General features: G+C 45.0%; 1 protein-coding gene and 1 pseudogene across 2 annotated transcripts in view; both read right to left on the reverse strand.

The window, feature by feature from the left end:
- Nucleotides 1–7,737: 7,737 nt before the first annotated feature.
- Nucleotides 7,738–14,616, reverse strand: part of LOC125526590 (uncharacterized) — a 41,151-nt gene continuing 34,272 nt past the window's right edge. Inside the window, exons 6-14 of the mRNA XM_087516079.1 lie at nucleotides 12,797–12,933; nucleotides 9,601–9,763; nucleotides 9,342–9,509; nucleotides 9,124–9,258; nucleotides 8,666–8,747; nucleotides 8,455–8,553; nucleotides 8,258–8,328; nucleotides 8,108–8,185; nucleotides 7,738–8,009 (exon numbers count right to left, since the gene is read on the reverse strand). Coding sequence (XP_087372205.1) covers nucleotides 8,158–8,185; nucleotides 8,258–8,328; nucleotides 8,455–8,553; nucleotides 8,666–8,747; nucleotides 9,124–9,258; nucleotides 9,342–9,509; nucleotides 9,601–9,763; nucleotides 12,797–12,933 — 883 coding nt within the window. The 3' untranslated portion in view covers nucleotides 7,738–8,009; nucleotides 8,108–8,157. The remainder of the gene's footprint in view (nucleotides 8,010–8,107; nucleotides 8,186–8,257; nucleotides 8,329–8,454; nucleotides 8,554–8,665; nucleotides 8,748–9,123; nucleotides 9,259–9,341; nucleotides 9,510–9,600; nucleotides 9,764–12,796; nucleotides 12,934–14,616) is intronic.
- Nucleotides 9,774–12,435, reverse strand: LOC147981735 (pathogen-related protein-like; annotated as a pseudogene). Its single transcript, XR_015599019.1, has 3 exons — nucleotides 11,936–12,435; nucleotides 11,516–11,852; nucleotides 9,774–10,570 (listed from the first exon to the last, which is right to left on the reverse strand). The product of XR_015599019.1 is annotated as a pathogen-related protein-like (transcript).

Genomic DNA, 14,616 nt, shown 5'->3' on the forward strand with positions numbered 1-14,616 from the left:
CCACAACGTGAATTGCCAATTTCTATTTACCCTTCATAAGGACCCTGTTCATCGAATCCAATCCGACTAAAGTGGGAGAGACAGACACCCACCAGCCACCTTATGCAACTAGTGCATGTCAGTCGGTGGAACCGGTCTCACGTAAGCGTACGTGTAAGGTTGGTCCGGGCCGCTTCATCCCACGATGCCGCCGAATCAAGATAAGACTAGTAACGGCAAGCAAATTGACAATATCTACGCCCACAACTACTTTGTGTTTTACTCGTGCATAGTAACTACGCATAGACCTAGCTCATGATGCCACTGTTGGGGATCGTAGCAGAAATTAAAAAATTTCTACGCATCACCAAGATCAATCTATGGAGTATTCTAGCAACGAGGGGAATAGGAGTGCATCTACATACCCTTGTAGATCGCGAGCGGAAGCGTTCAAGTGAACGGGGATGATGGAGTCGTACTCGCCGTGATCCAAATCACCGATGACCAAGTGCCGAACAGACAACACCTCTGCGTTCAACACACGTACGGTTGGGAAGACGTCTCCTCCTTCTTGATCCAGCAAGGGGGAAGGAGAGGTTGATGAAGATCCAGCAGCACGACAGCGTGGTGGTGGATGCAGCAGGATCCCGGCAGGGCTTCGCCAAGCACAAGCGGGGAGGGGAGGTGTTACAGAGGGAGAGGGAGGCGCCAAGAGCAAAGGTGTGGCTGCCCTCCCTCCCTTCCACTATATATAGGGGCTAGGGGGGCACATGCCCCCTTGGAGATCCCATCTAAAAGGGGGGGCGGCGGCCCCTGGGGGCAACGGCCCCCTTAGGGTTTCCAACCAGGCGGGCGCATGCCCCCTCGGGGGGCAACGGCCCCCTAGGGTTTCCAACCCTAGGCGCCTTGGGCCCTTGGGTGGGGCGCACCAGCCCATCAGGGGCTGGTTCCCACGCCACTTCAGCCCATGGGGCCCTCCTGGATAGGTGGCCCCATCCGGTGGACCCCCGGGACCCTTCCAGTGGTCCCGGTACAATACCGGTAACCCCCGAAACCTTCCCGCTGGCCGAAATTGGACTTCCTGTATATAAATCTTTACCTCCGGACCATTACGGAACTCCTCGTGACGTCCGGGATCTCATCCGGGACTCCGAACAACTTTCGGGTTACTGCATACTAATATCTCTACAACCCTAGCGTCACCGAACCTTAAGTGTGTAGACCCTACGGGTTCGGGAGACACGCAGACATGATCAAGACGCCTCTCCGGTCAATAACCAACAGCGGGATCTGAATACCCATGTTGGCTCCCACATGCTCCTCGATGATCTCATCGGATGAACCACGATGTCGAGGACTTAATCAATCCCGTATTCAATTCCCTTTGTCAATCGATACGTTACTTGCCCGAGACTCGATCGTCGGTATCCCAATACCTTGTTCAATCTCGTTACCGGCAAGTCACTTTACTCGTACCGTAATGCATGATCCCGTGACCAACCCCTTGGTCACATTGAGCTCATTATGATGATGCATTACCGAGTGGGCCCAGAGATACCTCTCCGTCATATGGAGTGACAAATCCCAGTCTCGATTCGTGCCAACCCAACAGACACTTTCGGAGATACCTGTAATATACCTTTGTAGTCACCCAGTTACGTTGTGATGTTTGGCACACCCAAGGCACTCCTACGGTATCCGGGAGTTGCACAATCTCATGGTCTAAGGAAATGATACTTGACATTCAGAAAAGCTACAGCAAACGAACTACACGATCTTTGAGCTAAGCTTAGGATTGGGTCTTGTCCATCATATCATTCTCCTAATGATGTGATCCCGTTATCAATGACATCTAATGTCCATAGTCAGGAAACCATGACTATCCTTTGATCAACGAGCTAGTCAACTAGAGGCTCACTAGGGACGTGTCGTGGTCTATGTATTCACACATGTATTACGATTTCCGGATAATACAATTATAGCATGAATAATAGACAATTATCATGAACAAGGAAATATAATAATCATTTTATTATTGCCTCTAGGGCATATTTCCAACATAGAGGAGAGACAACATACATCTCATCAAAATATCGAACGAATACCAAATTCACATGACTACTAATAGCAAGACTTTTCCCATGTCCTCAGGAACAAAAGTAACTACTCACAAAGCATAAACATGTTCATAATCAGAGGGAGTATTAATATGCATATAGGATCTGAACATATGATCTTCCACCAATTAAACCAACTAGCATCAACTACAAGGAGTAATTAACACTACTAGCAACCTACTAGCACCAATCCCGGACTTGGAGACAAGAATTGGATACAAGAGATGAACTAGGGTTTTGAGATGAGATGGTGCTGATGAAGATGTTGATGGAGATTGCCCTCTCCCGATGAGAGGAGCGTTGGTCATGATGATGGCGATGATTTCCCCCCTCCGGGAGGGAAGTTTCCCCGGCAGAACAGCTCCGCCAGAGCCCTAGATTGGTTCCGCCAAGGTTCCGCCTCGTGGCGGCGGAGTTTCGTCCGAGAAGATGGCTTATGATTTTTTTTCCCATCGAAAGACTCCATATAGCAGAAGATGGTCACCGGAGGGCCACCAGGGGGCCCACGAGGTAGGGGGCGCGCCTAGGGGGTAGGGCGTGCCCCCCACCCTCGTGGGCAGGGTGTGGCCCCCTGGTGAAGTTCTTGCTCTCAATATTTTTTATATATTTGGAAAACATCTTCCGTGAAGTTTCAGGATTTTTGGAGCTGTGCAGAATAGGTCTCTAATATTTTCTCCTTTTCCAGCCAAGAATCTCAGCTGCCAGCATTCTCCCTCTTCATGTAAACCTTGTAAAATAAGAGAGAATAGGCATAAGTATTGTGACATAATGTGTAATAACAGCCCATAATGCAATAAATATTGATATAAAAGCATGATGCAAAAAGGACGTATCACTGGCCAGCCCTCGGCAGATAAAGACACCACTCGTGGGCAAGTCTGATAAATCGGAGAAGACCCACCTGTCATGGTTTTGTGACGGCAAATGTCCTCGAAAAAGGACTTAGTCATGAGGCCATCGCAGCTAGGTAGTAGCTTGAACAGGGGTTGATCAGACTCGAGAGACGCAAGTTTACCCAGGTTCGGCCCATCATAATGGAGGTAAAAGCCTACGTCCTGCTTGATTGATTATTGCTTGAGATCTTGATTACAAGGGTGCAACTTAGGCTAACATAGTATCCGAGAGCTTGTCACTTAGTCATGTCTGTCCTAGGAGCTCCCCTTTATATAACAGGCGAGTCCCCCGATTACAATTGACTCTGGGTCGTAGTACAACTCGTGTCTCAGTCTATTTCCTACTTATCTAGTTCCTCATGTAAGGAAGATTCCTTTTGGCTTCCTTCTTGAGCCAGTCTTGCCAGACTCCGGGCTGTGAGCCGGCCTTCTCCTCAACCCGCCTCTTGGGCCTTGAATCTTATAGCTTGTCACGGCCCCCGATTACAATGCTTTGAAGTAATTCTTCTAGATTAATGCAACGAAGAAGGTGTTTCCAAAAGATTTCATTGTAATTCTTACTCATAGAAGTTAGTTCATATTTTCTTGGATCTTAGATCCAAATCAGTGTACCTGTAATCGTTATGGGTATGCATAAAATTACATGTGTTTATAAAAAAAGTCATACTCGATGCTCTTTTTAGGGGGGGGGGGGGCTGTTTGGCACTCTCTCCTATTAAAGGGCAATCCGTATATAGTTGTTCGTACCCAACCTCCTATCGATTGACAAAAACAACCCCACTGTTTTTTTCAAAGGTACATCCCCCAACGGATCTTTACCAGAGAGCACCACGTTGACTAGTTTTTTATCCTCAATATTTTCGTTCGATTCTGGCCTCCTTCCATCGATCCTTTCCAATCCATGCCGATTCGGTTTTTTCTTTCCAAACTCATCCACATAGTATGGAGATCCGCTGGTTGTGTGGCTGACCTGGGAAGTTAGTCACCACAGCGTCGCACGGGTTTAGGGTTCTTGTTGTTCCCTTGTACTCCTCCAGGTACTAACAGTTCTAGACCTCCTAGACTATTGGATGTTGGTGTATTGTTCTTCTCTATCTAATAAAGATCGACCAATGGCCCTTCGATGACAAACCCATCCACACAAGATATGCATCTTGATGGGTTACTTCCCATCCATCCCATCCCATTCCTTTACCGACCATGGAAAAGAGGAGGGAGAGCGGAGCACGCTGGCTTGCGAGTCGTCTTGGCCTCGGCGGGAAGGCACCAAGAGGAGCACAAGAATGGATAGTAGGCCAAAGGTCGTTGCCATCATGGTCGCAGCCATGAGGGCGCGATGGTGCTTGTGGCAGAGTGTGTGTTCCTGACCATCTAGATGTATAGGTGGGGGCAGAATCATCGTGTGGACGCAGTCGTACGAGGCCTTCATGTCCACAGTACGAGCCAACGGCTCCACGAACCTTGACTATAGCGTCTCCGTCTCCGTGGTCTCTAAGAGCATCGCGAACTAGGGCCACAACCCATTGTCAATCGGGAAGCGCGTGCATTGGGGCAGGCAGGGCTCCAATAATGTGTGCAGTGAGAGCATTCTGAATTGGTTGGTGTACCCTAAGGAAGAGCATAATCTGTTGTGGTGTCCTCATGCAGATATGTGTGGGAAGGCATGTCATGAGCATTGATATAGTAGATATGTTGAATGCCATGCCAGCACATAGGCAGTTTAATCTACAAGTTGACCATAACTGGCATGTGATACGTCTATTTTGCATCATGTTTTCCTATTATTTTAAAGATATATATCACTTTTAGATGCAATTCTAATGCCTTTTCTCTCTTAAATTGCAAGAAAAATTACCTTGTCTTTCAAGTTGGTATGGCTTTTACTGATGTAACTTAGGTCAGCATTGACTTCATATTCTGTCAGGGAAAGGGTTGTTGTGAGAAAGGTGAGGAATACTTACAAATGTATGGAAGTACTTTGTTCCACGGCTGGTTGCCAATGGCTTCTAAAAGCAGATCAGGACAATAGAACCGGGGGGGAGGGGGGGGGGGTTCTTAATAAATAGTTATGCCCCCGAGCAGACCTCCCCGAGGGTTTGGAGTGTGAGATGCATGACTGCTGTATTTCTTGCAAAGGTATTTATGGTTGAGTTCAAAGCTAACCCGAACATGCCAATTAGGGCATTGCAAAAAGAAGGTCATAAAGGAATTCAACATGTCCGATGGAAGCTAGGAAAGGCAAAGGAATTGGCTTTAGAAGATTCATGATGATTAGACGGAAAATATTCTGTAGAGCATAGGCTTTGGGACACCCCCTTATCTAGCCATTAATTTTTGCATCGCGATTCGTGCGAGTACATTTGTCTTTTTTGTTTCTTCCATATAGAACAACATATGAACTTCAAACTTGGCAGCTCAACAAAACATTCTTACTAGAATGTGGGAAAAAACTTTCAGAATTTTTCGTGCAATATAAATACTAAAAGTACTTTTATTAATACAAAAAATCTAATTTCGTATATTTATGTTTGACACAAAAATCTGAAAGTTTTTTCTCACATTCTAGTTAGAACGTTTTGGTGTCTTGCAAAGTTTGAAGTTCATATGTTATTTTATTTTGAAGAAACAAAAAAGAGAAAATCTGATGTACAAAGTTAGTTGTCTAGCACGGATCTCAAAGCAATGTTGGAGGGTATAAGGATAAGGGGTGTCCAGAAACCTGAGCTCTAAAAATCCGCGTCCGTGATTAGACACAACGGTTTCAGATATTGTGGGATTATGGACATGAGCTGACAAGGTCAAACCCAGGGTCCACGTTCTTCCTTTCCACTGAGTTGGCGTCAACCAAAGAAGACCCGGTACCAAGGGATTGCCTGCGTACTATATATTGGCCTTATGATGCTTGCAAAAGAGGCTGGTTAGTAGGTTGCAGCCTATCATATTCATTGATGCTTGCCACATGAAACAAAGTATAAGGAGAAGATATTCACAATAGTTGGCATTGATCCTAATGACTGCATTTTCCTAATAGCAACAATGGCTTAGGCTAAAGTAGAGTGCATAGGTTCCTTGAAGTGGTTCCTGACCACTCCCAAAAACGACCTGAATATCACCAACACTGCTCCTTACACAATAGTGAGTGCCTGGCAGAAAGTAAGTCGTCCTGACATTGTTTTCCGATTTGTGTTCCATGCTTGATTTTTGTTCAAACTCTTGCTAATTGATCCTATGCGGGGCTGGATTAATGCACTGCAACCAGAACTTTAATCATGCAGAATTCAGAGGTGAGACTTTGAAGAAGCAACTTTGGGCTATTGCAAGATCTGCCAACCGCCCCAAGTGGACATAAAACTGTGATAACATGTGGGTAGATTGTCTGGATGCTTACTACTAGCTTGAGAAACATGATATTCACACATGGATCCAAAACATTTTTCAATAAATTCCCTAAATGTTATACGTTGCTAAACAATCTGCCTGAGGTTTCAACAAGTATGACAAGCTCTGCAACTTATCATACCAGCTATCACACTTTATAACTACTCTCACTGATATAGCATAGGCATGATAGGTTCTCGCACTTATCCACTATCAGTCATACCAACTATGCCCAGAACCCTAACTTTTGGCATGCGGCTACATCTTAGACGCAAGGGAGCTGGCTGTTCTTAGCATGTTGGAAAGTATATTCCACAAGATTATGCAAAAACATGAAATCAAGCTAAGGGAATCAGTAGAAGCACCTGCTTGGCAAGGAAAAAATCAACCTAAAAATTCTAAAGAATCTAGAAAAGAACATTAAGTATTCAGCAAACCTTGTAGAGCACTCTACACACAAAGGACAGTTCCATGTTTTGTCCAACGAGATGACTTTATGTCATTGATATTCCGAAAAAGTGACAGAGCCTGAGGATCATCGCAAACCAGGACGGGACTGTGCACGTGTACAAGCTTTGCATCACGGACTTGGAGGTGCCCAAAAAACTCTAGCTCAACACGCTTCAGCATAGACGTGGAGGCGTCTTTCAAGTCTAGGATATTTTTGCGGACATCAAGCTATGGACGATGGAACCGACTATCTGCTATACCACGATCCCCCCCCCCCCCCCCCCCCCCCCCCCCCTAATTTCGAGTATTGATTGTACCATATATAGCATCAGCTAGCTAGAGATGCTCTAAGCCAAGAACTCGAATGCTGGATGTGCATGCTCCAGCACCGATCGATCGACGGCTAGTGGCGCTCCACAAATAAAACCGTGTCGGCACAGTTCTGGCAAGGTAAGCAAATCACACTCTACCTGGCATCAACACACTGGCGAACGGATGTTTTTGCCACAGACACATATGAATGGGATGGTAGCATCTCCAATCTTGAGTAAGTTTGCTGCTGAGCTTTTCCCCTTTTTATTAGGGGACGTTTCCTGCTGAGCTAGTACTGCACTCCGGTGGATTCCACACCGACGTACGTACCGGAGCCATGCAGATGCTGAGTAAGCAAAAGGCATTTCAATTCCAAGGTCTCAACTCAATCCTTTACGCATCATGCATGATGCCGATCCACCATCGCTCCTACCCAGCTACCTGCATGCTACAGATCGACTGTGCTGTGACCACGGTCTACTCTTTTCTTAATTACCCAAACAAAAAGTGATATTTCTACTGAAACCATCATAACATACTGCTAATTAATTTCTGGTTACTGAAACCAACCCGATGCATATTCGTGAAAATAACAGTAATGGTGCACATTATTCATCCAGAACGGGAAGCATCTAGACAGAACAAATGCCCCAAGAGAAATTATCTGGACAAGAATTACCCCTGGTAATAATTATTCAAAAGGACAGTTATACTCGATCACATGTGATCCAAATAATATAAGTTGGTAATGCTGAACTGCAAAATAAATATATCAAATGCAAATGGTATCTTAGATTTTATTGAACGACTGGAAACGTTTCTAGATTCGGTATGAAGAACTATGGGCCGACTACCACTGAAGCTTCTTCTTGACTGTTACCTGGGTAAGTAAGAGAGAAAAGCATGGACAATTAACATAAGATAGCGAGCATTATAGAATATAAAATGATGTTATCATATGCACCAATCTCCCATTACCCAATAACAAGTATGTGTACAGTTTACTTGATTCAATCTTGCCATATGACCTACTCTGTAATAGTGGCATCCTGTTTCCTGCAGAGAAGTATAGGGGAAATAAGACCACAGTTTAACAAACAAGAAATAAAGACGGTCGGATGAGCATACTCTTGGTATAAAAGAATAGCCTTGCGGATGTCCTCCAGGTTCTGTAGTACCTCTGGGTCGAACAATGCACCCTTAGAACAGGGTCATCACATAAATCAACAAATTAGTAAAACAATTTGCGTAAAGAAACAAATTGGAAAAAGACTTTGCAAGGCACAAATAAGAATATTTTGTAAAGCTTCAAATCCGTGACGCACCAGCTGGCTCAAATCTTCTCCCAGTTTTTCGATTTTGAGAAAACAGTATATAAAATACAGAACATATATACCACAATCATTTCCACTTTGCCGTGGAACCTGTAATTATATAAGAACCATAAACAAAAATCATAATATTAAGAAAAACCAATTTAGAGGATAATTCAGCAAAATATAAAAATAGACAGAGTTCCAGATGTAAACTTCACACCTCAGGAAACTCAAGCTGGACTTGATTTGTGAACTGCCCTATCTCTTCCCGCTCTTCTGTTTTTAAAATATCAATAATGAAGCTGCCACGCAAGCAATAATGGTTTGATAAATATAAGAGATTCAGAATAAGGTTGCCATTTATGGGCTATATATAGATCATGTAAATGTATGAACAAACCAATTATGTGAACATAAATTGTGGCGTCGGTTTGCTTTTGACGTCCATTCCATGCAAAGTCTAAGTACAATGCACCATGTGGTATATATAATTTTGGACATACAAACACCATGGTAGGATACTATTATGGATAATAATCTAAAACAATACATTATTGTTTTGATATCTTGACTCGCGGACAGCATGCTATAGGGAAATACGTAAACATGTTATCAGATATATCATCATGTTCATATTTTTTTGGATGCTTAGAGATGGAGGAACTAAATGGGTCAAACCTGTAGATGACGGATGGCAACCTCTTTGGTTGTGTTGTTCTAAGTGAATCCAACAGTAGCATGCGTGGCCCCTTTGGAGTACCCAAGTAGTTAGTCTCGCCAAAATTACACAACACAAGGAGGCTCCAATGTCCCCTACATTTAGTCAAGGAAGTGAATATTCAGTATCATGCCAATAAAATAAGTGATTGTGCAAGATAAGAAAGCGAGCAACATACCAATAAACAATGGGGACAAATACATATCTTCTTGTGAATATTTTCTTACCTTTTACCCATTTAAGGACTTTTGATTTATGTTTCCCAATGATGTACATATCAAACCACAACGAATCCAGGTACGCATAGTCACTCTTCTTTTCCGGATGTATGCCCATCCAAAGATCCCTACATAAACAGTTGTAGTAACAAATTATACAATAATATACTAATAAAAGTAAATTGGAAATTAATAATCTAAGAAAAAGGCAGGACATACTCCATATACAATTCAAAATTTTCATCACCAAGCATCCCTTTACTTGTTTTGTCCCTCACGTTATATGTACTACGATTTGAAATTTTTGGGGGAGGGAGGTGATCTTGAAAGGTGGAATTTGCTTCTCCGCCTTTACTCTTATGGGGGTATTTGTCTTGGCACTCTACACATGGAAAAATAGAAATGACTGAGAGATAATGACACACACATACATAACAGGTCAAAACACATGCGCTTAAAATTCATTTCTCTTTAAGTTTTTCATACTCGGTGTAGGAAATCATCTAGATAAGTCACATATAGGGGTGAGCACAATACTAAAATAATATATAACCACTACTAGGGAAAAGGCTACTAGCAGCGCGGGTAAAATGGCTACTAGCAGCGCGGGTACCCGCGCTACTAGTATCGCGCTACAGCTAATAGTTAGTAGTAGCGTGGGTTCAACCCGCGCTACTACTAGTAGTAGCGCGTTTCCACCCACGCTACTACTATTATGAACCCACGCTACTACTAATGAAATAGTAGTAGCGCGTCTATAATACCAACGCTACTAGTATCCTAAATACCAGTAGCGTGCAAATTTGTCCCCACGCCACTACTAACGAATTAGGAATTAAAAAAAATAAAATCGACAAATTCCATTTTATGCATACAGTTCAAGAAAACACAACAGTGATGGAAATGTTGTTATTCCTGATTATACTATTACACTGTTGCCGTATCTATTATCATACAGTTCCTCATTCTAACATCCATGGACCACATCTGTTGCATCCAAATGGAAGAAACAAATAAAATCATCACCATATATATATACAGCCACCATACACTACAGGCATGACATAAGACGGCAGATTAGAAGAAGCAAGCATCATACATACGCCGCCGCCTTCTTCGGCATGCTCTTGGCTCTGATGGGGCCTGCCTTCCAGTTGGCCTGGTGCTTGCCAAAGTTGCTCGCTCATCACTGCACCAACCAAACAGAGAACAAAGCTCAGTTTCCAACAAACAGAGAAGGAACCGATCTGCATCAGTGATGCTTGCAAATGAATCTGCATGTCTCAGTTTTGACATGCCAAACAATGAATGATGCAGATTCATTTGTCTGTGCGTACAAGTGCAAAGTCAAGTTTGCTGAGTTACTAGTGTCACCTACTATCTATGTTTTTCAGACAGGCATGTTGATATCCATAAAGAAGGTGTGCTGTAGTACCTACAGTGGGCTCTTCCCAGGATGTATTGGATTCTTAATAGGAACAGTATTAGGAACTAGCTCACAGCTGAGAGATAGAGAGAGAGAGATCGACCTTTTGCGGGGAGTCGTGGTGGTAGGAGTAGATGACCGAACCGTCGAGGCTGATGTTGATGTCCCCCACGGAGCACTACTGCTGCATCCAAATCGAACAAAAAAATTATACACTGTCGGTGATGATCCAACTTTAGGAAGTAAGGCACATGATACACCTACAGCAGTAAAATTAACCGACTGAATCAAGTCAAGTTGCGTGTGTTGTTTCTACTGTGTCCAACTCCAAATCTACATTAGGAACTGATCAGGATTGGTGATGCTTAGAAATGGATGAATCTGCACGTCTCAGTTTTGGCATGCCAAACAAAGACTGATGCATATATTCATTCGTCTGAACGTACGAGTGCAAAGTCAAGTCTGCTGCAATTACTAGTGGCTCTCCCTAATCAGAATGGATTGGGTTCCTATGCCTAATCAGCTTGGCATTTCCGCAAGTGTCAAATTTTCCTACTGTCTCCAATCACAGGAAAATATCAAACTTTTCTCCTCTCATCTCGTCTCTGAAGAAAGGTTCAGTTTTATTGACTTGTCCTCTCTAATGTTTCTGTAGCAAGCAAATTTGATGACCCATGAGCGAAGCAAAAGGAAGAGGGGACTGAGTACCTTGGCTCGACGACTGCGCGACGGAGCTGCATCTCCACGGCCTCCGGTGCCGGTGCCGATGCCGTGGTTGTGGGGGTGGATCCAGAGCTCGCTTGCTTGGACAGGGAGCAGAGGAAGGGCGGCGTCCTCCCGAGAGAGAGAGAGAGCCTGAAGACAATACTAGCTAGTGACAAGCATGTTTCGTCGATTCTGTCGCGCTTCAGTCTCCTCTCATCACAGGGCAACCTGAAGCCGACGCAGCAGAAGCAGAAGTAGCAGGCGCAGACAAGAAGTTTGCGAGGAAGTTGCCACGCTCGTAGAAGAACTCTGCCTTCTCCACCTTGGTGTCTTCATCGACCTATATATCATCACAGGGTTGCAGGTCACTTATCTTTGAACAAAACCAATAATACACCATTAATTACTGTCAAATGAACTTACGTGGAAGACACGGACGTCGAAGAACTCAACGCGGCGGCTGTGCGGAGGGTGGCCCTTGAACGGGCCCTCCATGTAGCCCCAGCCGGAACTTGAAGACACCCATGGGCGGGCCGCTGTACACGTCCAGCACCTCGATGGCGAAGCCCCGGGGGAACGCCGTGAGGAACGTGGTCGTGGCCGACTACAGCGACTCCGCGTCCGGGTCGTATATGCGGTGCTCCAGCGGCAGCGTGGTCGCTAGGAACGCGTTGTAGCCGCCCATGGCCATCACCCCCTCACTACTGGTCTCCCTCCTCACCTGTTGGGTCGCGCCATGGCCGGTGTTGGCGCAGGCCGGAGAAGGGCGGATCTGGGCGCCTGGTCTCCCTCCTCTGCTGCTCCATGGGGGACGAGGGAGGCGAGGTCGCGGAAGAAGGGCGACTGGCGCGTCGTGCGGCCGCGGGAGGAGGAGGAGGGGATCTGGATGGGAGGTGGATTTTTTTTAGACGGGGGTGGGTGGAGTGGGACGATGGTTGGTGGGGTGGGATGGATCGGTCGGGGTGGACACGCTTAGTAGTAGCGTGGGGTCTTACCTGTGCTACTACTACTTACTTAGTAGTAGCGTCAGTTTTATACCCCTCGCTACTACTATGGTCTATCCCGGAGACATTGTTGGAGACCATTTAGTAGCAGCGCAGGTTTATACCCCTCGCTACTACTATCAACTTATTAGTAGCGCGGTTTTTATACCCCTCGCTACTACTAATTAGCAGTAGCGTCCATTTTTAAACCGCGCTACTGATAAATTTCTGTGTATAAGGTTTTCCCTAGTAGTGAACATGTAGCAAACTAGCAATAGCACAACTAACAACATGTGCTCACCTTGGTTGTTGTGGCGCGGCATGGTGGTTCCTGGGATGAAAAGTTTACCTCCCATGATTGCTTTCTCTGTCTCTAGTTCCGCATGGAGACTTTCTACTTCTTCTTGCAATACCAGATGCTTGTACCGTAGTTCACAACTCTTCCCGGCCACCGCCGTTGGTGAACACTGTTCGAGCGGCCAGACGGGCTCGTTTGAATGCGGTATTGGGCTGTGGGCCTGAGTTGGATATGGTTTTGGATGTGGCGACGGTCGTGGGTTCTCATGGTGCGGGCGAGGCCCAACCAGAGGCCCAAGCCTTGCGCAACCCAGAGCGGACGTACGTGCATGTATCACCGCCGACAGTCCATCCTACGATTGTGTCTAGGGCTTCGAGTCCGGGATTTCCTTCGTTGGGCACTGGACGGGCGAGGAGGATCTCATCCGCCGGCGGCATGGCAGGTCGCGGTCAGCCACCCTCCAAGCGAGGGCCACCTATCGCCGCTGCCACCTCGGTTTGTGGCAGAGCTGGTCGCGGCGCTCTGCCGACCGGTACTACCACTATAAGAAATATGTCAACTAGTGACCTTCTGTCAGTGACCCTGAAAGAATTGGTCGTAGATCTATGACCATTTGAGACCAATTGGTCAAAAGCTGTTCGGGGGGCTCCAAACCCTAAACCATTGCGACCATTTTGGTCAGAAAGGTCATAATTTCCTTACACGAAATGGTCATAAAGCAAACAATGCTAGTCCGTTGCCTTATTTCTAGTTGTTAACGACCAATATAGATGGTCACAGCCTTGTAAATTGTGGTGGGTTGCGATGACTAGGCGTCATCTCATCAGTTTTGCCTATGTGTCATGTCCATGTGTCAATTTTTGCCCGAGGTTGTGAAGCAACCTATATTGCTGTTATTCCAAAAATTCCCAAAAAATTCTCATAAATTGTTTGGATCATATCTTCATAAAATATGTCAAAAACCTCCCTTGCCTAGTTCAAAAATAATTCAACAATATTCATTTTCCTATTCTGTTCAGAGCAGCACTTTGTGAAGGAAGTACCATTTTGGCATGTCGAAATAGTATCCATTTTCTACAGTGCTTTCCAATACCCGAATAACCATCCTCCACCAAATGCCAGTTCAATCCATTCATTATTTTGAGCCCAGCTTCAACATTCGTATTTATGTCCAGTGTGGTACTTTGCAAAGCAAGTACCATCTAGGCTCCTCCTTTTGAGATAAAAGTTTGTGAAGACGGTCTTCTTAGCAACTGATCATCCTCAGCCAAAACTCACGCCCATTAGCCATTTACATTTCCTGTACCGCTAATCAAACACTTGGCTGCTAATTCATGTTTGAGCATCGATCGGTCTCCTCGTGAGAATCTTATGTTGTAATTTTCTTCCTATCACCTACAGGGGAGTGCCCAACCCACCAGACATTCCTAGGCCGCCCATAACACATGGCAACGCCACGGTCACGCGGTGACCACGCGGCGGGCATGCGAGTTTACGCGGTCTAGAGTTGGGGCCCTCGGCCACCGCCCAAACCTCAACGTATCGCCACCAAACCATGTATTTATGATTAAATAGGTACTTATGTAAATAGAAATGATTTTTGTAAAAAATAAATAGCAAACTATGAGGCAGCTGCAGTTCAAATTTGACCCGCTTCCAACTGAATCGGCAGAAATTTGTCTTTTTCACGAGAGGTGGATCAAAACTTTTTACACCCAACCATTTTGTCAATTGTGCATTAAATATGTCCTAGTATTTTAGAAAAATGATTTGTTCCAATTTTGCAACAATTATTTGGGAGGTCCTTCACAAAAAAACCTCCT

This window comes from Triticum urartu, chromosome 3A, assembly GCF_056163025.1.
Source record: "Triticum urartu cultivar PI428250 chromosome 3A, HENAU_Tu73, whole genome shotgun sequence".
Taxonomy (NCBI): domain Eukaryota; kingdom Viridiplantae; phylum Streptophyta; class Magnoliopsida; order Poales; family Poaceae; genus Triticum; species Triticum urartu.